Source organism: Mus caroli, chromosome 17 (genome assembly GCF_900094665.2).
Source record: "Mus caroli chromosome 17, CAROLI_EIJ_v1.1, whole genome shotgun sequence".
Classification (NCBI taxonomy): Eukaryota; Metazoa; Chordata; class Mammalia; order Rodentia; family Muridae; genus Mus; species Mus caroli.
In genome coordinates this window covers 69,255,326-69,279,158 of record NC_034586.1, presented here as the reverse complement: position 1 = coordinate 69,279,158, position 23,833 = coordinate 69,255,326, and the positions used below count along the sequence as shown (strand labels likewise).

At 47.0% G+C, this 23,833-nt stretch overlaps 1 protein-coding gene across 1 annotated transcript in view; it reads left to right on the top strand.

Annotated features, from left to right (window-relative positions):
* Nucleotides 1-23,833, top strand: part of Capn13 (calpain 13) — an 88,744-nt gene that overhangs the window by 51,415 nt on the left and 13,496 nt on the right. The window contains exons 8-18 of the mRNA XM_021150095.2: nt 234-319; nt 4,286-4,360; nt 6,103-6,248; nt 8,096-8,247; nt 14,358-14,560; nt 15,485-15,521; nt 15,906-15,962; nt 19,042-19,099; nt 19,186-19,244; nt 20,708-20,776; nt 23,433-23,508. Of these exons, the coding sequence (XP_021005754.1) occupies nt 234-319; nt 4,286-4,360; nt 6,103-6,248; nt 8,096-8,247; nt 14,358-14,560; nt 15,485-15,521; nt 15,906-15,962; nt 19,042-19,099; nt 19,186-19,244; nt 20,708-20,776; nt 23,433-23,508 (1,018 nt within the window). The remainder of the gene's footprint in view (nt 1-233; nt 320-4,285; nt 4,361-6,102; nt 6,249-8,095; nt 8,248-14,357; nt 14,561-15,484; nt 15,522-15,905; nt 15,963-19,041; nt 19,100-19,185; nt 19,245-20,707; nt 20,777-23,432; nt 23,509-23,833) is intronic.

The following is a 23,833-nucleotide window of genomic DNA, read 5'->3' as shown; positions in this document are numbered from 1 at the left end:
CCCCTCCCCCTCTTCTTCTTCTTCTTCTTCTTCTTCTTCTTCTTCTTCTTCTTCTTCTTCTTCTTCTTCTTCTTCTTCTTCTTCTTTTCATTTTTCTCCTAGCTGTGGCCAAAGGAGGTCAGAAGTTAAATTAGTCCTGGGAGGTAAAAGCAGCTGCGTTCATATTTCAGCTCTCTGCCCACTTCCGCCAGAGAGCAGCTGTGACTGTTGCTCTTCCTGTTCTTCCTTTACAGATTCAGTACCAGGGGGGCTGGGAAGACATCATCCGCCTTTGGAACCCCTGGGGCAAGACAGAATGGAAAGGACGCTGGAAAGATGGGTATGAGTGCTGGGAGCGTGGGCAGGTGAAGATTCTTCACTGAGAACCTGGGCAGGCTCTGGCCAGCCCTCACCACAGGTCTGGCCAGTTCATCACTGGTTATGGCTCTGGGTGTGTGTAGACACCCAGGGTATCATTTTCCAGGCATCTATTAGGCACCTATCATATACGTGTCACAAAATACACACTGGATTGGGTGTGTGCTCTGATGTATACACAAATGGTAAAACCCGTGTCTGTCTTCTGAAAGTCTTTGAGACGCATGAGTACCCAAGATTAGCAAAGAGGGTAGGAGGCAGGATGGGAACCAAGCTTCCTCTTGGGAAGAGACAGCTGGAGAATAAAAGCATCCTTCCTAGTGGATGGGATTCCTTGGACTCGGATGCTGATGGTGCCACCAGATCAGCTCAGAGTTGTTCATGCCAGGTAGAGCTGAGACAATGGCCTGGGTGATCTTCTTACTGAGTAGTCTCAGATGTTCAACCTTGACCCTTGACCTGGGTTTGGTGTGCCTACACTGCCGAGCTCCTTGCTTCTGGTGGTGGCTGCTGGGTAGCTAAGTCTTCAATGCCCTGATGAGTATCTACTCCACAACTTCTCCCAGGTTCTGGAAAAGTTGTTCTCAGCTACCATAGCCTGACCTCTGGTGCCCGACCACCTGTTGTGAGCAATTAAACATAGTGTCATAGTTTCTGCTTATGAGACGAACATTCAATATTTGTCTTTGTCCCTCCCATTATCTTCTTTTCCTCCCACGGCAGTCACCAGTGCCATGGTGACTGAGAGGGAGAGGACAATAGAAGGACAGAAGAACTGTACTCGCTTCTCTTGGTGACCAGTAGGACTGGGCCTGTCAGTTTCTGCTCAGGATCTGTGCAGACCTGTAAAAAGCATCACAGCCCAGCAGCTGCAGTCTCACGACCAGCGGGGGTGGGAGCATGATCAGAAAGGAAATGCAGTGTGTCAGACAGACAGAACGGGCCCCAACAAGTAGTGAAAATCAATATGGTGTGCACAGTGAGCTCTGAAGGCACGTGCCGACAGACAGCCAGTGTTGCTGGACCAGCGGCCAGCACCCCAGCTGGACTCCCTGGGCCAAGCTGAGGCAAGACTCCCTGATTCCGTGTGGGCTCTGGACTAGCAGGCACTCAGCAAATAGTGTGAGATGAAGGGATGTGCGATGGAGGATGAGGGAGAGAGGGATGGAAGCGGGAGAGGGAAGGGGAGGAGGGAGGAAGAGGAACATCAAGAGAGACCTATAGAATAAGCCTGGCTGGAACCTCTAAGATGCCACCTGGAGGATGGGAGGAGGAGGAACAGGTAAGTGGGAAAAGCAGCCATGCACCAAGGCTGCCTGCACATCATCTTCATTCCTTCCCTTCCTCATCTCTCTTGACTTATTCTTACTGTCTTTTCTTCTTCCTTCCATCCTGGGGACTAAACACCACAGGACCGGTGCATGCCAGGTCCTCTTAACCACTTCACTATAGCCCCCTTCAGTGTCTGTGTGGAACAGGGTCTTCCTTTTTTGCTCAGCCTCGGTTTTACTCAATTTGTAGCCCAAGCTACCCTTGAACTTGCCACCCTTTCACCTCAGTCTCTGGGGGAGCTAAGATTGCACACCGGTGCCCCCAAACCTGGCTCATCCTTTATGGTTTCTGAGTAACCTCTGGCTGTCCCCAGTTCACCATGCCCAGCACCCTAACCTGCCTACTGTGGGCCCAAAGGATATTTTCATTGGCCCACAGAAGTAGCACAAGTCAGACCATTGGCATCCCCTAGGGTGAACAGAGGTAATACACTGGAAATGGTTCATATTTCCCTTGTGTCTTCCACGACCAGTGAAGGCCACAAAAGGACATCAGAGCTCAGAGAAGGAAAAGATACTGGGTGGGGCATATTCAGGGAACACATGACTGATGGCAATGAACAGAAGGTGTCTTTGTTGCAAGGGCATGGAGTGTGTTTCAAAAGAGACACTAGGTAGGACTCCCCTCCCTCCCTAGCCAGGAAAATGCAGGGCTGCAGCCGAGGAAGAGGATGGGAAGAGTGGTCCTGGAGCTCGGATTTACACCCAACAGGAATGAGCATGAATGAGTGGAGCCTCTCAGCAGGAGTGTTCGTGCAGAGCAGTGTCTGGCCTGTAGGATGAAGCCCCTTTGCTGAGAGCAGAGTCCGGCCTGTAGGATGATACCCCTTCGCTGAGAGCAGAGGGTCAGCCCCTCTCACCAGAACCAGGGTGACAACCCGCACAATCACCATCTCCATGCTGGTGGTCGATTTCTCCCCCACTCCTTAGGAATGGAGACGGATGGCGAGAGCCGCATGGTCTAATCTCAGCCATAATTGAAATTTCAGTCGCACACACTTAAAGGCAAACTTGCATGAATCAATAGCGTATTGATTTACACAACATTTATTTTCCCTTACACACTGCAGAAAATGTAATTATCGCTTAATTATAAAATTGCCATTTTACAATAACACATCTGACTGCCTCAGCCAGCAGCCGGAAGCCTGGGTGGTGGTCTCTGCCTTGCTGTCCTGACACGGAAGTGACCCAAGCCCGTGATATAGGTTCCTCTATGGGAAAGATCTCATTAAACTTTTGTGCCTCTGGGGCCTATAGCCTGTGGAGCTTGCTGCTACTTTGAAACTGAAGGAGGAACAGCTGTTCCCTTTTGCCTAGAGGGGTCTCTTTCTCGGCTCACCCCAGGACTTGCTTCTGGAACACACCCTCTCTAGAGTTTAGTTTAACTAAGCAAAAGGGAAAAAAATCATTGCACAGAGTAGGTGCAGTAGTGTGTGTTGGATATCTGTGATGGCCACTGCTCTCTGGGCACTAGAGTCTCAAAAGACAAATAAGAAGCAATGGGCACAGTATCGACATAGAGCACTAGGTCTGTGGGAGCCCAAAGGAAGAGCCAGGTCTCAGTGTGAAGGCGGCGAGCTTGAGCCAGGCTTCTCATACAGAGTACCCTTTGGGTGAAGAGGAGGGTGAGAGGATAGCAGGTCAGCATTAAGAGGCGTGTTTCTGATACAGGAGCATCATGGTGAAAGCAAGCAGGCATATGTGTGGGGTTGGGGGGCGGGGTGTAACCCTCTCTAAGGAAATGAAGATATTCGAGCAATGACTGAAACAGGAAGTTCACAGGTAGGGGTGGGGCAGGAGCAGCCCAGTTAAACCTGGGGAGGTTGGCAGAAGCTAAGGAGTTTGAACTTCCCTTGGGGGTGGGGAGGAGTTGGATGCTACCAACATGTGGTAAGCAAGGGAGGGAGAGGATCAAGCGCCTGCTTTGATGGCAGGGTGGAGGATGGGAAGAAAATGGCAAGAACGATGCTCAGGGAGACCAACTGCTGTCCATGAAGGAGGGAAAGGTGGGCTGGACTGCGGTAATGGAGGAGTCGGCCCAGGCCATCTGTGAGAGGGGCCTAGGAGGTAGAGTCAATAAATGAATAATATTTGGTACTGTCGAGGTCGAGACAGCAAAAAGCTTGTGTTCAAGCTTAGTGACAGGAAGGGGAAGAATAGGAAATGGTTTTTATTAGTGTACATCAATTATTCAAATTAATGGCATCTTTATACATGTATAACATGTATTTTGATAGTTCTCCCACTTTGTCACCCCTTGTGACCTCCATCCACTTCCCCATTGTTAATGTATGGGATCAGCCAAGGCACCCGCCAACAGACAAGCTGGTATACAACATGTGACGTGTATACATAATGGAGCTTTGTTTGGTCATAAAGAAGAGCAAAATCATGCGATTAAGCAGGGAAATTGACGGAACTGGAGAATATCATCCATTATGATATGCTACAGATCCTGGAGGCTTGATATCATGGTTTTCTCTCAAATATAACTAATTATAGATTGTAACAAAAGTGGTTGGGGCGTTTGAGGTCACCATGGCCTCTGGAAGGGGTGTGGGAGAGCTCACCCTTGGTTCTCTATCCATACCTAGGTCCAAGGAGTGGAGAGAAACCCATGACCCACGGAAAAGCCAGCTGTATGAGAACAAGGAAGATGGCGAGTTTTGGTAAATACACTTCTTTAAGGATGTTTGCAGTATTTATTTCCCAAGCCCTCCATCCCAACTGTTCCTTAAACTTGCACGAGGATGGAAACTAATGTTGCAAAAACCCACACAGAGGGAACCTATAGTCTTTACCAAGTCACAAAAGCTTTGAGTGACAGGAGTCATGGCCTCCCTTCTGGATGTAAAGGTTATCTTGGAGATGAGAGACTGGGCTCTCCTGGAAGCCCAGGGAGGGGAAGGGATACTTGCTCAGAAGTTTGGATTTGGAGGTATGATTGTCAACCCTGTCTTCCATCATCTGGGGACACAGCAGCTACAGTTTGCTTTGACAACACTCTCCAACAGAGTAACTGAAAGTGAATCTACCAGCCTGGCCCTGGGTGGAATATCATTGTCCTTGATTAGATGCTATTCAGTATTCCATGTCTTGAAAGCACGTGCCATGCCTTATGTGCACATCCTACAGAAGATGGGCGTTTCTTGGAGGGTCCTCTGGTTGGCTTAGTGATGCATGGTAGTGAGACTTAGCATGTGTCCATGAAAAAGAAGGGAAGCAGCTGGACATATCTGTACAGCAAGTGTGGCTGGGACCTTGGATTCTCCCTGGAGAACAGGAGAAAGAAAGGGAACTTGAGAGAGCTTGGCTATGACAGCACACACAAGACCTGCACAGGTTCAAGCGAAACAAAATCTCAGCAGTGGGAAGAGGACGCAGACACAAAGCCCCACCCTTAAGCAAAAGCTGTTTTCTCCAATGGAGTGTCCATAGGCCAGGGCAAGAAGTAGCAGGCCAGCATAAAATCAACCCCACTTTGGGGTGTGCTTTCTGTTTTGTTTTCATTTGTTTGCTTTTTAGTTGTCTGCTTTGGTTTTCCCTTCTTGTTGTGTTCATCTTTTGTGTAAGAAAGAGGAAGGACATAGTGTTGGGGACATAATGTTGTGGAGGTAGGTGGGCGGGGAGGAACTGGAGGAGGAGTGAGAACACAGTCAAAGTATACTGTATGAAAACAAATTTAAATCTTTTTTTTTTTTTTTGGTTTTTCGAGACAGGGTTTCTCTGTATAGCCCTGGCTGTCCTGGAACTCACTCTGTAGACCAGGCTGGCCTTGAACTCAGAAATCCACCTGCCTCTGCCTCCCGAGTGCTGGGATTAAAGGCGTGCGCCACCACGCCCGGCTCAAATCATTTTTAAAAAGAAGACATTTAGCATGAGTGAGATAAGGAAAGAAAATCTGGGTCTGAGTTACTCAGAATCAGAGAGACCAATGTCAGTTAGAAGGACAAATCTTCCACAATATCTCTAGGTTAATCCTAGCAAAAGGCTTGGTTTGCACTGTGGCATCCATGCGTTTCTTTAAAGACCTCAGCAATAAGTTTGCAATGAGCAAATGCAAGATTGCTTGCTAACAGTTCGAAGGACTAAGAGCAGAGAGAACCTGGCCTTTGTCCCACTGACCCTAAAAGGACTCGGTTGGATTAATGGGTTTGGAAAGTAGTTTTGCCAGGTGACACACAACACCCAGTCTTGTCTCTGCTACTGTCCTCTCCAGCATTGGAGGGTAGTCTCAGGTCAGAAAGGCATGACACTGAAGGTGCCAGAGATAGACTTTGGTCTTTGGGAAAACCTATGGTAAGTCACACATGGGGACTTCCTCTGATTGGACAGACATAGGGAAGTGGTGGGAAGCTGGAACTGAGGACACGGCCGGAAGTGACTTGGGCTCCGTGTCTGTTTTCCACAGGATGTCCTGTCAAGATTTCCAGGAGAACTTCTCCTGCCTGTTCATATGTAACCAGATCCCGATCACCATGGATCATGGAGTCACACCCAATGAGAGCTGGCGACAAATGAGGTTTACAAACCAAGTGATCTCAAGAAACAGAGCAGGTGCTCATTCTGCCAGGCCTGTACCTGTCAGCCCTAGCTCTATCCCAACTTTTCTCTGACTCTTGTGTCTGGTTAGACCACTGGCCTGATTCGAGAGCAAAGGAGTCAGCCTCAAGAGGCAACTACCCTTGAAGCATGATGGCTGCTAATGGGGGTGGGTGGGGCAATCACTGTTCCTGGCATCCAGTGGATCCTGCCAATCAGCTTCACCCATATCCAAGGTGGAGAGCTGGCTCTCCAGTAAACACCCAAGACAGGAGGAAAGGTTGTGGAAAGAGCATGGAAAAGGAAGTCAAAGACTCATTGACTTTACATCGTCATTTCCATACACTATCTTGTTGTTAGGGAATCAAACTGTTTTCTGTCTTCAACCTCCACAGCTGTAAACATTATAAACTGCAACCCCTTCTTACCCCCTTGATGCTGCAGAGCACCACCCATATACGGGGTGAATAATGCTGTCCTGCTCATAAGATAGCAGTGGTAGGCACCTCTCTCATGACCCTTTGCTGTCTAACCTGCTTCCTGTTTAAGGTGCTTCCTGTTGTGTAGAGTCCAAGTGAGCTAGCAAATTCTCCATAAAACTGGCTGTAAATATATATATGTGTGTGTGTGTGTGTGTGTGTGTGTGTGTGTGTGTGTGTGTGTGAGGCAGAATATATATTCACACCTGCTTGTCCAGAAAGATTTCCTTCGATGACCCTAGACCTTAAGGTGTGCTTCCTTCTGTTCTCCGGGCTATTGAGATCACTCTGCTACTCAGAGAGCCTTGTCACCAAGGAGGCCAAGAGTGGACTATACAAAACTAAGTCCATTCTTATTCGGCTCCCCCAAGCAGTGCCTGCCTGACTACACCACGAAGCCCCTTTCCTTGGATATCATGAGAATCAGTGAACTAGTTCGGCTTACACAGCAAGGCTGTTTATAGGAACACCTTTCAAGGAGGAGAAGGAAGGGAATAATCCAGTGAGTGTCTGCTATATGCTGCTGAGGACATTCTAATCATCATCTACTTCAGTACTCAGAGAAAGGCCATGACCGTGATAGTCTTCTCTGTCTCCCTATTCACCTTTCAGAGCTCATCTGTTGTGACCCAGGCCTTTTGAAGAATATCCACTCACCTATAGCCTGGCTTTCCTGCACCGCTTTACGCAGTTGAGTCTAATAGTTTCCATGTGATCTCGACTCTTGCTCCGGCTGGGATAAGTGTGCTCAGACATAAGAGCAGTGCACATGACCAGCCGACCACCTATTTCCACCTGTCTTTTCTGGTGCTTGGTGATTGATGCCATTCAAGGCTCTAGTGTTTATTTATTGCCAGGACAATAAGTTCATGCACATTTGAAGATCCTATACTGTTACTAACGAGCCCTAGACCATGGTGATGGGCTCTTACAATCCCAGTGCTAAGGAAAGATGGATTCCTGGGACTCACTAGCCAGCCAGCCTAGACTGCTGGCAAATCCTAGGCCAGTGAGATTCTCTATGTCTCAACACAACACAACATAAATCATTGGGCAGAACATGGAGAATGAAAACTGGAGGTTGACCTCTGGCCTCCACAAACATGTGTACACACACCTGGATACACACACACACAGAGGAATGGGGCTGAATTTATAGTTTAGGAGACATATTTGCTCAACTAGCCCTACTACTACCTTCTCTGTCTTTAAGAGGAAGAGACTGAGGCTTCGAATGTAAAGAACATGTTTCATAGCTTCTAACTATGTCTGTGGAGGCCTGGGCCTTAGCTTTCCAAACAGAGTTTAATCCCAACCCCATAAGCAGTGTCCTGGAAGCCCTAGGGGTGTTCTGAGCCCCAGTAATAGCTCTTTCCTTTCCAGGAGGACATGGGAGGGATATGCAGTATCTCTTTAGTGTTCAAGAGCACACTGCTGGGAATAATGTTGTGGTGGCCTTCACAATCATGCCACAAAGCCTGAATACAGAAGAGGAGAGATTTCCACTACAGTTCCAGGTGTTCAAGGTAAGCATTGTGCTTTGGCTTTTGTTCGTGGTAGATGCTGTGTACATTTTGGGCTAGGTAGAGACACTGGCCAAACTGGAAGATTTAGTAATAAAATCCCAAAGGCATTAATATGTCCAGCTCTAATGTTATAAGGATCAGACTTGACTATTTTTATATATTCTTAGTTATTGATTTATCTATGTGCAGGTACATGCACATGTGAGTGCGGGTGCTCATGGAGTCTAGAGGAGCATTGGATCCCTCTCGAGCTAGCCTTACGGCAGTTGAGAGCTGCACTATGCAGGTGCTGGGTACAGAACTCGGCAAGAGCAGCGTTTGTTCTCAACCCCGAGTCATCCCTCCAGCCTCTTGACTGTGTTTTAAATGGCAGCTGTCCCTTACCTCTGTCACTTGTATGGTATAGCTTTTCCAGGTGTGCTTCACAAGCTAATGCCTGGGTCTCAAGAAGCATTCAAGTTTAAGACCAGATTCTATAATTATGCAGATTCTTTGAGCAGCTCCATAACCCCTGAATCAGAGAATCTTACATGCAGAGTCTATCAGTCTGCATTTTAACAAGTTCCTCAGAGACTGCCTACCTGGGTCATTTTTAAAGATCATTAATAAAAATTTGAAGAAAAGCTTAAGACACACACACACATTTAAATTCAATTGGTGAATTTTTTTCCTCTTATGTCTAGGGTCTAGACTCTAGACCAAAGCCCAGATACAGCTCAATGGTTGACATAGAAGACCTGTTTGGCTGTTCATCCAAAACTGGGTTTTCCCTTCAGCCCAGATTCCTGTGCTCTATTGACTGCCAACCAGCTCCCTCACTTCCCCCAATGCTAGCACATACACATACCATGAAATAATTAACTAAGAAACTATTTTTTTTTAAAATCCTACCATTTAAAAGAGGAAAAAAAAACCTACAAATAAAATCTAATGGCTCTCCTGTCTCTTCTCCTAAGAAATTCAAAGCATTGCAGAGGTAGAGTGAGTGATTCTCATTTCATCCATCCCATAGCCTTGTTATACAAATAAGACTATGAATCCCTGAGTAGTTCCCTCTTCTTGCATTAGAGTTGAAGAAACTGGCACGCAGGTGTGTGAAATGGTATGCCAGCGTTCATGGTGAAGCTGAGACTGGCCACCAGATGCTCCTGAGGCCTGCAGTCAGATGCACCTGTCACACAGCTCAAAAGCCTATTGACACACTCTAGTCTAGCCTATAGACTAGAGATGGACTTACCATCCCAGAACAACTTCTGTTGCTCAGTGGGACAAAGCAAATTACAAAGACATTGGTGTCAGCCCATTTGTGGCCAGACAAGTTCCCTACCTCCTCTGCTCATGGGGCAACTGTCCTGCCCACAGTTGTGGCTCTTGCCAGTGAGGAGGCTTCATAGATGTGGTACTGTAGAGTCACAAGCATGTTTTTATCTAGTGTCTCAAGACTATGGTTATCCCCACTTTTATAGATATGAAATACAAAGCTCAGAGGAAAGGAAATGACTTTCCAACTGCTGGGGTGATGGGTAGAGCTTAATCCCAGAACCTGTAGGTTCAGGTCCACGGTTCTCATCAGGGCTTAGATACTTCCCTTTCTCATGGTACCCAGAGCAACAGGAGAATCAAGGACTTGGGCTCTGGAATGAGAGCCCATTGGGTTCTACTCACTTAACATAGTTCACCCTTACTTATTCCTACATCTTTTACTGAATTCTTCAAGAGTCAAGTCTCCAACAGAAGGGATTCAACACAATGCTTTTGAGTTGTCTCAGGCCTGCCTAGACTATCAAAGAGCATCATCTAAGGATGCAATAATGGACAGCTGTCATTTGAGTTGCCACCCAGCACCTGCCTCCATGCTGGTGGGAGGAAACTCGCAGGTTTCTACCGCAGTAGCTAAGGAAGCCAAATATCCCATCTTCAGCCCTTGGATGCTGAAGGCAAAGACTTGTGACCTGGGTGTTTCCACTGGGGTGTACCTTTTACCTCCATTCCAGACACCTTGCCATACACACATACCCAGTCACACCCATGCTTGACTAGTAACTCCACAAAAGAGGTAGAAATGAACACGCAAAAACTTACAGCAAATCTTTGAGCCCAGACATAGCCATATAGGTCAGTCTGTAGGGTCAGGTCTAGCTGTGGAGCCATCTTGTGCAGCTTCTACCTACCTTTTGAGCTTCATTTTCTAGATGACCCCACCCACAATCAAAGGACAAACATGCTTATCATTCAGGAGCTACAGTGAGATTGTAATCAACTCTCTTTCTAACAGGTCTCCAAGCTTCCTTCTCTCCTTTGTACAGAGATAAGTTACTTCTCAGCTGCCCCTCAGACCAGAGGCGTCCTCAGACTTCCTGTGATCACATTGATCCTTCTAGGACCCTGATTGAGTTAAATACCAGTGACCAGTCTAGACTGCATCATAAGATACTTGGGGGACTGGAAAGGTTGCTCCGTGGTTAAGAGTGCTTACTGCTCTTGTAGAGGACCTAGGTTGGTTGCTAGTACCCACATAGTGGCTTGCAACTGTCTAGAGTTCTAGTTTCATGGTTTTCAATGCTTTATTCCTTTTGGGCACTGGGCATGCACTTGGTATATACCTGTATATGCTGGCAAACCCGCATAAACAAAATTTTTAATGTTTTCTCTTAAAAAGATGCTTCAGTTCTTTCTGTATTCCAGCCAGAAACAAACAGTGAGTTTGCCAGCATCCAGGCTTATGGGACTCCCTAGGGCTGAGCAATTATGATGCTGATGCAGCTGAAATGGGGCTCCAAGCTTAGTGGGAGCCTGCAACTCCCCAGCAGCTGTGGGCACACTGTTCTATCAGATACCAGTGGCGTGTGAACAGGCAAGAAAAGGCCAGGACAGATAAAAAGGGATAAGAAAACATGCTCTTCTGTCCCCATTCCCTAAAGGTTCACACACAGGCCAAAGTTTGACACCTCACTCCCAGTATCCATGACTAAAATGTCTGATCACACCCAAGTGGTTGGTCTGCATGTACAGGACCTCAGCTCACAGTAGAAAAGAATCAGAACCCAGGCTAACAGGGAAGGCTTTCTCCTGGTGGGGAGTGGGGTATCATTGTGAAGGAAGCAACACAGCTTGCCCTGTTCCTCCCTAGCCTTCATTTCCACACATATGGAATAGTACTGGAGCATCTGTTCAAAGGACTGTAGTGAATACCCTGTATATCATCACACTGAAGGACTCTTAACATTGCAGAGGGCCATAAAGATAGAACTGTGTCCTTCTACTAGATGGAAAGAGAGGAACAAACATGTTCCCCCATTCACATTCTCCACAAGGGTGTGGGTATCCCTAGAACAAACTCCTATGTGTTTACAGTTGTCTAAGGAAATCAGAGAGGCTGTCTTGTCATTGGCACTCTCCATATTACAGCATTTGCTCTCAACTTTGGGAAATCTGCCCTTGACTGAGATTATGTCTTCTCTCTGGTCCTGTCATGTCCTCCCATTTCCTCCTATATCACCATCATAGCTATGAACAATAATTGCTAAGACATAGAGGGGACACTGCCCAGTCTTAGATAATCTCCCTCCCTTAGTTTTCTCCCTTTGGCTGCTCCCTACAATAGGATAGCTTTTCTTTTCTACAACTCTTCACAATAAATAAAGAATGTATCACCACTCCCAGCACCTGCTCTGTGTGCCAGACAGGCTGACCACACAAGAAATAGCATGGGCCCTGAACTATGATGGGAGACCCAGTTGTCCTTCTGTTGTGCCTGCTTCCTGAAGCCTTTTTCTCTGTCTTCCACAGGTAGACTCCCAGGTATGTCTCACTGATGTCTTCGATGACTTCTAACACCTCTGACGCTGCCCGTTGGTAAACCGTTATATCTCATCCAACTGTTGTAGCTACCCACGTACCCAGGTCTACAAATCTCTTCAAGCTGCATCTTGAATCAGCAGTCATCTTAGTGTCTCTAAAGAGGTCAACAAACTGGGATTTGGCATGGAGGGTTTGGCATCTTGGTTATATGGTTGGACCTCACAGGATTCTCTCTTTAATATCCAAGTTGCAGGGTGCTGCAACTGTAAAAGCATCCTGATGCATTTGGTCCTCATAGAGAAGCTTGGTCCAGCTGATTCCCATGCACTGAAGATGAGGATAATAGTAAGGAGTAAATAGGAAAGAGCTTCAGATGCTTGAATCAGTCCCCAAAACTACCATAAGCTGATGCTCACAGGCTTCATACAGCTTCAAGGCATAGCCCTACCTCTTCTCATAAGCAAATAGATATCTTTTTTATTTTAATCCAATAACATGACCTGACCTGATCAAGTATTGATTGGAGAAAAAAAAAGTCTGAAGGCTATAAGAAAGGATGGCAAGGGACAATGGAGTTCAGAGGGCCAGACCTCACAGGCACAGACCTGGTCTTGCAATGTCTATGAACTCTGAGTACCTTCCTCTGCTGCCGAGAGGAAAATACAGTGTGTGGACAAAGAACAGGATGTGGTCATTGCCCACAGGATGGTATCAGTGCCCAACCCCAAAGCTATTCCAAGGCTCCAAGAAATAGACAATGTCTAGAGTAGCAAATCCAAGAGCAGAAGGACTCAAAACTCCATACAGAAAGTTGGCAGCATAGAAGTCTGTCCCTTAGTCATGACTCAGCCACAAAGCTGGGCCTTAGAATCTGCTTAGATCCCTGGTACCCCCACCATCAGAAGAAAACTTAGAAGGGCTCTGAGGGAAGCTCTCGAATGAGTGGAATGGATTCAATCCAGTTCTCTGAGCTGGAGAACACAACAGAGCAGGGACCTGAGCCAGAAAAGAGCATAGACTCTACCATTAGAATAACGGGGTCAGTTCTGTAGCTGCATGGCCTTGAATCTGCATGATGCAGCCCCTCGGAGTACCGGACCAAGGTCTCCTTTCACTCCTGGTCACAGTGCTCACTGTCACTGAGCAAGCCCACTCTGAACAGGGCTTTTAAAAAAACAAAAAAGGCAATGGGGGTGGGGAGCAGCAGGTAAGTAGGGCCATCGAACTTAGCTTGTAGGAGGAAGGCTGTTCACACACCTCTGCACACACATTTATACCTAGTGCCAGAGGGCATAGCTGCTCTTTTGGAAAAGTACCAGCCCTATCAACCATTACTTCTGTCAAAAGGACATAAGCAAGCCAGGTCCCCAGCTCACAGTGGCTGCTTTTGAAAGAAGCAAAACTGCAGTGGGGGGCGGGGGGGGGGGTTCCCACTTGCCCTATGCTGTACTCCCAGGACAGCGGCCTAGTCCCTGCCTAGGTCTCATTGCTATCTCCTGATAGAAACTTCCCCATTGCCCCTGTTCTTCCCCCAAGGCAGAGCCCATCAATAACCATTTCATGCTGCATAACCATTCTAAATGGAATCGCCATGCTCATATGTAGTAGGAAAATTTGTTTAGTAAGGGGTTTTTATTATATAATATGTATGTGACATCTGGTAATAGGAAATGTGTTATATTTATTGTTTTATCTGTAAGAAAATTTGAAATAAAAGGGAAAATGATTGAGACCCATTATTTTCCAATGAGAAGGAATCCCGGGGCTCTTGCTGGGGAGATGAAAGCGAGGGAAAGGAGAAAATTCAACCCTGCAGTTGTATGGCAGCATATGATTAAAGGTTTAGTGGAGACATAGCTTTGGGGACGCCAGAAGAAATTCAACACCGGAACAATGTCACTAGTCCCCATGTCTTGTTTGCGCATAAATAAGAGAGAAAACAAGAACCCCAGGATGCTATTAGATTACTGAGATAAAATCACCTGTCAAATTTTTGCGCATCCACTGTAGTGTCTAGAGTCTGCCAACTCCAGCCTTCTGACATTGCAACATGATTTTGTCATCTACAAATGTGTCGGGCCACATGCATAGCTGGGACTCACGTGGCCACAGATAACAGGCAGGATGGGACACACCTGGCAGATAAGATACTGTTGTGTGGGGGGGACATGGTATTTTAAATTTTGAATCTGAGTCAGCACTATGTCCTTTTCCAGAGCTTATAATGCTGTTCCGGTGAGCAGAGAAGGGCATAGAAGGGAATTTCCTGTCCTAGTGGTATAGAAGGGGCTTTCTCATAATAATCTCATTTCTTCTAGTTCCAGAATGCCCAGGGAAGATTGCCTCCTGCATTTTTCTCCCCATTTAAAAGTGCTGCCCAAGGCACAAAGTATGTGTCCAAGTGCAACCTCACAAGGTCCTTCCACCTGAATCCTGGTACCTATGTAGTGGTTACCACGGCAAACGGAAAAGAAGTGGAATTCCTACTCCGAATATTCCTCAAAATGCCAGACAAGCACAGGTATAGAAGCACTGGGGTCTTGAGTGATTTGTCTACTTCAGTGTGCCTTTGTGAGCAGTGCTCTGTGCATTGTGTGTTAGCACACAGTATGCCAGGGACACAAGATGAGTCTTGCTCTTGAGATGCCAACCAAAATGGGGAATGAGAAAGCCCATGAACTAAAAGCTTGACCTCAACAGCAATGTAAAAATCATACAAAAGGACTGAGTCAAGGGATGGCTTCTGACCACAGGGACTAGGAATGGCTTCTCAGAGTGAACAGCACTTGAGCTGGTCCTTGAAGGCAAACAGAAGTTATTAACTTCAACAAGAAGACCATACATGTGGGAAGAAAAAGCCTAAGAATAAACAGGGACAGAGTGCAGCCTTGGGCTTATTGAATAAGCGCTGTCAGTTGTGTGTACAGGAAAATCATACTGTGTGTTACAGTCATTCATTTGAAATATGGCCAGAATGCAGGGTAGACCAGGAAGATGGCCTGACCTGAAAACAGGCCTTGATTCTAGAGGACCTTGAATAATGTTAAGTCATAGGTCATATCAACAGATCCTGTCCCTCTGAGCCTGAGGTAGGTGCTACTATAGTCATAGAGATCTATATAAATACAGTGGATATGTAAGGGCCATCATTGCCATGTGTAAGGGCCATCACTGGCAATTCAAGATGGACCATGAGTCAAAGCTCATCTGCATCCTGGCAGCACAAGTCACCACCCATGTACATCTCAGTATGAACAAGTCAATGGTGAGAATCCCAGACTATGCCCACCCCAAATGAACATATGATCATTGGGCGTCTGTTGCCATGGTGACCTTCTTCTCATCCTTGTGGGAGATGTTAGTTGTTACCAAGTGTCCTTCATAGGTAGACCTCTGGGAATACAGTGTGGGTCATTTTTGTCATGCTGTCCCCCTGGTTTTCTAGGGATCCAAGCAGCAATTTCAACCTCAGAGCCCTCAAGGTAAGTGTGCAGATCTTGCTTGCCATCTTTGTTATCTATGTCACATCCCCCAAGAGCTTCTTCCTCCCTCCTGGTCTTTCCTCTTCCTGGCTATGGAAAATGGAGACAATATGATAGGCTATTGGTAGCTCTAAGAGATGGGGCAGAAGTCCAGTCCTCCAATACCAGACCAAACCCAAGTATCTTCTTTCTAACAAACTTTAGTTTCCAACCTCCTTTAAAGTTTGATTTCCTTTACCTCTGTCCTGCAACTACCAGGTGAATCTGTTGTCTTGGATTCAGGCATCATCCTTCAGTCAGGCCAGCTCTTACTAAAACAAAGTTGTACCAGATGAGTGGCCTCTTTCCCAGAAATGTAATATAACTGTTTTCCCTTTGATCCAGGAAAGTCTTCCAGAAAATGGATCCCAAAATAGCAATTCCTACAGATACATGGATCAGGTATGCTATCTTGCAACCATGGACCTCACCGTGGTGAATGGGGAAAAGTCTAGGGACAGAAACATCTCCAATTGCTTATCGGAAATGCACAAGAGCCAAAGGACTTGATCATATTAGCCCCTTCCTATCCCTGGACCATCCCCAGATTCTCTAGTTGCCAAGCTCTGGAGACAAGTGATGTCCCAATGTGGGTGGAATCCCATTGGAGCATAAAGCTTAGGCAAGGAGAAGATAATTATGAGCTGTGTGTAAAGGATATATTGTGGCTTAAGCCTTTAGACAAGCAGTTGGCAGAAATCTTTCTTTCTGGGGCTCGGCCATTCCCCCCACCCCAAACCTGGCACTGTTTCTCCCTGGAGCTGGCCAGCTTCAGAAAGCCCCAACAGCTCTCTTCCTGCCAAGCCACCTATGTGTACCCGGGGCTTTCCTAATGGTTTAATAAACTGTAATAAAGAACTCCTTGACTCCTCGGGATAAAAGAGCTGCCAATGGTTCCGTGGGATGGGCCCTTTTACCATTAATAACAGTGTCAGTGTGGGAAGCAGAAAATGATATAGATGCTTTTGTGTACCATGGGCCAAGCAGAAGCTGAAGGAAGGAAGGATGCCAGCCCCCTGCCTCTGTACTCAGAGGGCTAATAGCATGGTGGTATCTCAGATGTAGATTGGACCCACACACCAAAAGGAGAGGGGGATAGATGGATAGTGTGGCTAGAATGAGGGGTGACTGTTGGAAAGAGCAGCCCTTCCACACTTGTCCAGGATTCAGGACAGTTCTCACTGAAACAAGGTTGACCCAGAAGACCACTGTCCCTGTCTGTGAGTTCCCGAAGGCAGAGACAACTTCATATGCATTTCTTGTCCCCAACCACCGATCACTGTCCTTGGCCCAGAGGAGGTGCTCAATCATTTCTGTCAGATTGAATTAAGACAGATTAGCTCCTCTGGAGCAGATGCCTGAGCCTGAGTTAGCTTCTCTGAGGTGGCCAGCAGGACCTGATTAGGATGCTTGAGACCAGGCTTCTTCAGGGCAGGTGGTACATTTTCAGACAGGGCCATGCCCCTTGTACTTCTAAAATAAAAATATAATCTGCCATATGATAAGATGGTCCATAATCCCTCATCAGGACTTTTCCAAGCACCAGACAAATGTTTGCACCCTCTAGGGTGATTGTTAGCTGGTATTGGACATCGGTCAGAATTAGAATAAGGCAGACGGGGCATTGTGCCTAGGTCACCTCTTAGGCAGGTATCCTTGAGCAAAGCACCCCTGGCACCACCCTGTGCATCCTGCAAACCATGCTCAGAGGTTGTGGCTCCCAAGACATTTTAAAGCAAAGCATTTCTCATGCATTCGCTATAACCTCTCTCCTGGTCCCTCACATTGGTTTTAACTAGACGTATTCATACAGTACTTACCAGCACCCATTGATGCTAGTCACTTTTATTAGCCACTGCAGTTGTGATAGCATAAACAGACCTGCCTGTCAGAAAGGAATCGTGATGGGACTGGAGAGATGGCTCAGCAGTTAAGAACACTGACTGCTTTTCTGAAGATCCTGAGTTCAAATCCCAGCAACCATCCGTAATGAGATCTGATGCCCTCTTCTGGTGCGTCTGAAGACAGCTACAGCGTACTTAGATATAATAATAAATAAATCTTTAAAAAACAAAAAATGAAAAGAAAGGGATCATGTTTTTAGTCTCCAGGATTAGACAGAGCAGACCTAACCACCATCCTTTACGAATGCAATTGGCACACAGTTTTCAAACTCCTAGGACATTTCCCGCAAATACCTCGCAAAGCTTTGATGTTCCACAGTCCCTGCATGCAATCCTTGGGGAACTTGTTTGAGCAACCATCATTGTCATGCCTGCTATGAGTCTGTGAATGCTTCCAGCAGGTGATAGAGTATACAGCCCAGGTCCACATGTGCCCTAGGTGTAATATGTAGAAGGAAGTAGATGTGGTCCACACTCAGTTCAGTTGGCTAGTGGATAATCCCGTGAAAGTGAGACCTTCCTTAGTGTATCAACTTCTGGAAGGGGTCAAGAATCTTTGGAAGAAAAACTCAGTTAATGATAGGCACATAAAGCTAACTTCTCTGATATCCCCCAAACTATGAGGTTAGAAAAATGGCCAGAGGACCAGCATCAGATACAAACAGCTTAGAGTTTATGCTTCTCTCTGTGGGGCTTTGCAAAGACAGGATCTGAGGATGCTCTCTTGCTTTTGGAGCAAGGTGGTGCTGTCAATGTTAGGAGGAGAAGGGATGGTGTGTGGAGGCTGTGAAGGCTGTCTTCTGTGCGGGGCAGTCGCTAGGAAGCACTTTCTGAGACATGGACTGCCACTCTACAAGTCCACCACTGAGAGACCTAACTCCAGCGCCAGCTCCCTGAAGCATAACAGTCATACTTTTCTGTAAAGCTGTCATCAAAGGCACTACCCACAAGGCTGCCCAGTGCCTGTCTGCTGGAAAGGGTTAGGGACATGACCCCACCCCAAGAGCAGGCCTAGAAAATGCCCTCTTTATCCATGACTGTAGTTGCTTTCTGTTTTTAATCTAAGCGAAGTTATAACACCTTCCCTTTTCCCTCAGTACCTGAAAGACTAAGTATTATGTTCCCCGACAGCAGCTTCTAGTAGCCTAGATTTTTGAGTACGGTTAGCTCAAGTTGTCACACACATATGTATACAAAGTCATCACACATCTCATGGTCTTTCTGAAAGTGGAGAATACACCTAAAGGGCTGCACTGGTCATCCTGCTATGGTCCTCCTGAAGGGGTCCCTCAGTGTCAGCCATAAAGATAAAGGGAACAAGAAACACTTGTCAGATAATAAATGCAGGGAGACAGTATGAGGGAGCTCACACCAGGATCCAACCATTATGATGGATATTCAAGGAGGGAGTTATCAACATAGCCAGAACCCATGGCAGGCCCAGGACGAAGAACAGGTAGACGTGCTATGGAAAGGAGGGCTCAGAAGTCAGAGAGCTGCTACAGAGTTTTGGAGATTTGTTCCTTGGTTACTGACTCCCATCTCACAACCCATTTTTCTCCTGCGTTTTGAACCAGGGGCTGGACATCGATGCCACCCAACTTCAGAGCCTTCTCAATCAGGAGTTCCTAACAGGTACGTCAGCTTGGAGGCCTGCTGCCCACCACACCTTATCCCCATGTGACCTCCCTCAGAGACACATCAGTCTTCTCCTTCCTCAGGGCCTCCAGGGGACACTTTCTCCTTGGACCAGTGCCAAAGCATCATGGCCCTGATGGATGTATCCTTTGCAATCACTCCCCTCCTCCTATAGCCCGAGGAACCCACCTCCCCCTGTGGGCTACCCTAGGATTCTAATTACATACCAGATCCCTCTGAATCTAGCTTATCATCAGAGCCATAGCAGTAGTCACTACTGACTGGGTATCACAAGGAAGTGAATTTGTAATGCTTGCAACAGCCCTTGAGATGCAACAGCTATTATCCCACTGAACAACAGAAGACAACAGGGGCTGCCTATCTTACACAGCTAGTTGGAGGTTAATGCATGGATTTGAAATAGACGTTGAAGCTTCCAAGTCCCATGTTCTAACCTCAGCGATGCTACCTTCTCCAGTCAGATCTATTTTCCCTTCGCCCTTTCTTCCAACACTGGAGAAGGTGTCACTGCTTGGGTTCCTTACTCAAAAGGCTCCTAATTGAAAACCACACCAACCTCACAAACCTTCTTGTTCTGCAGTGCACAGTAGCGGAACCCTTTATGGCTCACGTGGCTGTTTTGTCCCTGTAGACAATGATCTTGGTCTAGCTTCATGGCCGTGAGGAGCAGGGCCAAGAACCAAACTTTAATTGTGTTTATTCTCTTCCCAACACCCTCTCCAAGAAGCCTTCCTCCTTTACTGACCTTCCCCCCTCCAGGCAGGAGAAACACTGGCCATGTAGGAAGGATCCCAAACCTGGCAGCTCCTCCCCAGGCTGTAGCTGTCTCCAGAGAGAGACAGATCACCCCTCTTTCACATGGTTAACAAGGCTCGATTGTGAATTCGAAGCCAGCCATTGTAGAACAAGAAGGCTTCTTGATGGAATCATAAATCAGCCCTGTCTCAGCTGGCTGTGGTCTGGAGTCACTGGAGACACACAGAAGAATCCAAATGGCCCTTGCAGCCCTGTGGCCGGGCACCCAACTGCGGGAGGAGGAGAAAGGGGTAGAAAAGACCTGTGCATTGTACTGAGAGACTGCAAATAGAGCCTCCCCTGGGGTCCAGGGCTAGGCTAGTATGGTAGCTCTCAGAGTTCAATTATTTTTTTCCCTGCATTAGTTGCCTGTCAAAAGGGGTGGCCGGGAAGCATTTATAAACAGGAAGCAATCCAGCGACACAGGGCCCAGGGATGTCACATTTACCTATCCACACTATTTCTGTATTTGCATATTCCTCCTCCCCAGCCCTGCCAGGGAGCCCAGCCAAATGGTGGTTGGGGGCCCTCTCTCTTTCTCTTCTGCTGGATATAACTGAAATTGATGCCTCGCTCTCAGAGATCTTTCCTTCTAACAATACATTTTATTTTGGAAAACAAATCTAAACCAGGTCACCTTCAGATACAGTGGGAGCCAGCTGGCAAGGGGCCAGCGTGGCGCTGGGTTACTAGCTGAAGGATGAAGTGGCTCTGGCTTCATTAGCAGGACAAACAGCTCCCCTTCCCCACTACCACCCTGGACAGCTTAGCCCTTAACACCTCCTCCAGCTGAAAGTGAATGGGCGGCTGGATCAGGAAGAGTTTGCAAGACTCCGAAGTCGCCTTATCCACTGCCAGGTATGGTCACATTGTCTGTGGCATGACTAACTTATTTAACCCGGGTGAGCAAGTGTTTATTCGGTGTCCCACACTGGGGTATGAAAAGATGGGAAATGTCACCCCATCCTCAAAGTCACCTCATATTTGGCTTAGAGGGACATACAGGCCACCGGGGCCTGAAGTACCGGCGTGGCGGGATCAAGAATGTTCTATGAAGCTGGGGAAAGAGGTTACTTTGGACGGTGTCTAGAACTGCCATGCTACAGATTGGAACACTCGTTAGTCTGAACCCATCTCTTTCTATATCCATGCTTCTCTGGGAGGATCTACAAAAACAAACCCAGTTGGCTTATGGCCTGGGTATGGCCTTCTTGTCCTCAGGACAAAGTCTAACTCCTCAAAACAGCACACACAAAACAGCACACAGACCTCCTGAGTTAAGTCTCTATTTTTAAGTCCAGAAGAGGCCATTTGTACTCATCCTACTTCCTCTGAAACACGACTCTAAGATGCCTCGCTGTCCCCTATAAATGCCAAGCCTTTGTTCCTCTGCCCCCCTCTTCCTCTCCCATCTGCATGCCCCAAGCCTGGTCATTGCTCATCCATCCTAAGGATGCAGGCAGCTTCAGGCATGCCTTCCCTGCCAAGTCTTTCTTGCCAGAGTCCCTATGACCTGATTATTGTCAATTCTGACTCCTCACCTCCTGGCAGACACCCGTAGGGCAAGCCACGTCATCTGCCTTAATATTTTGCACTTAAAAAGAACTTTTCCTTATTTTAAAAGTGATGTCTACTGACAATAGAAGACATGGGTGAGGAAAAAAAATAAATGCAGGAAAGAAAACATTAGCTTGCCAAAGGGGAAGTATTAAGACCCAGTTAATGGGTTCCAGAATATATTCTGTAATAGGCATGTTTATACAAACTAAATAAAAGTATAATCCAGCCAGGCATGATGACACACATCTGTAACCCTAGAAATTTAGGAAGCTGAGGTGGGAAGATTATGAGTTTAAAGCCAGCTTTGGCTTCATAGAGGAAACCCTATGTTAAATGAATGAGTTCGTAAGTAAATAATGTAATCAGTCAGTCATATATACATGTAAACAAAACTCTTTTAAAAGATAAATAGCATCAATATATCATGTGGCTAATCATGTCATTGTCTCTGAACATTTTCAAAGGCTGAATCAGTACCCCAGTGCAGCTATGCCAAGATCTTTGACAGACACTAGAATGTTTAACAGGAACCTCCTACCATTGCATGGCTGGGTCCTCCAGGGCAGGCTCTTCCTCATGTTCATCTTGCCCCCAGAGAGCGCCACAGAGTGTTTAACGTAGCAGCGTTCAGAATCACTCAATAATGACGTAGCTAGTCAGCTACTAAATGAATGAGGTTATGTAATAGACATCACTTGGTGTCTGCCTTCAAACCTACCAGAAACCAAATAAAGCCAAGAAGAGGCTCTCAAGCCATCATCCAACAGCCATTGGCCTCCCCACACCCCCAATGCCACCCCCACCCCACAGTCGGCCTTGCCTTGCATAGCTGGGATTTGCTATTTTGACATGGAAAAGCCCCTGTGAGCCAGCAGAGTATAGATGGTGGTCAGACTCTCTGCTCAGTCCTGGGTAGCTGCCCGCTTAAACCAAGACCAGGTCTGAACCTGCCAGGGGGACAATGTCCTTGTCTAGGAAGTGTGCTGTAGGCCAGGAATACAATGAGCATTATGCAGAGAGAAAGAATCTGTCTCCAGTAAATGCAAGCAGTGGGCACAGGAGTTGCTGCTGCTTCTGCTATAGTCACGACCTCTTGCACTCATGCTTGGGCCAGGACACGGCTCTAACCTGCTTCTGGTCTTTTCTATGTAGCACTCACTAATGTATAAGCGAGGGGATTTGTATGTGAGCATGCACACTTAGGTATCAGCAAATGATAAGCACACTTAGGAATTAGTCATGATCTGTACTTTATAGGTATTTGCTGACTGGCTTCTTAGAACAAGCCTAGGGGGTGGGCACTGTAACCAGCCCTGTACTGCAAATGTGGAAACTGAGGCCTAGAAAGATGAGGTCACTTGGCAATGGTCAGTTATAGAGCTGGACAGTGGCTGAGCTGAAACTTAAACCCTGGCAGATCATCTCTTAAGTCTGTACTCTCAACCACTACTGAGCACAGACTCATCAGAGCAGTGGTTCTCAACCTGTGGATCATGCATGGCCCCTTTGGCAAAACATCTCCAGAAAATGTTTACTTTATGATTCATAAAAAATAGCCAAATTACCATTATGAAGTAACAATGAAAAAAATTTTATGGTTGGGGGCTCACCACAACACAAGGAACCATATGAAGGAGTCACAGCTTTAGGAGGGTGGGGAAGCGCTGCTGTGGAGAGACCTTGTACGTCTCCAAAGGCAGTTGACTGTGTCTGGAGTGAGAAGAAGAGATGGGAAATGGTGGGAGGAGGGGAGCGTCAGGCCCAGTCGTGAGCAGACTGAGGGACTTAAGGAGTGTGGTCATTCCTGCTTCCCTTTCCCTCCTCCACCTCTCTGCAGGCTGCTCCTTGTACACTTCAGTAAGGCCTCCTCTGGGGATGGAGGATAGACTGACAGGACCTCTTCCATCCACATCCTCTGGTCCTCACAGCCTTCTTGCTTCTTTTACCCCCTCAGCATATTTTCCAGAACATCCAGAGACGCCCTGGAGTTCTCCTCAGCTCAGACTTATGGAAGGTCATAGAGAATACAGGTAACCAGGGGCCATGAGCCTGGATGACAGGGGGCCTATGGGGCATTGTGAGGCCCATATTCCCAGCATGCAATACGTGAGACTGGCATGGTGAGACTGGGCAGCTGGGGGAAAAAAGGGCTCTAACTTATGTGCCTTCCCCTACCTACATTGACCTTGATGGGCTTCTGGTACCAGACTCAGATCTCAGCTCCCTGCCCACAAACTGAACAGTCCTGTAGCCATAAATTTCTTCACCTTTTCTCTCCAACACAGCTCTGGTTGATGGGGGGAAAGGAGGAGGAGAAGAGAGAAGGGAGATGGAGGGGGAGAGAGGAGAAGGGAG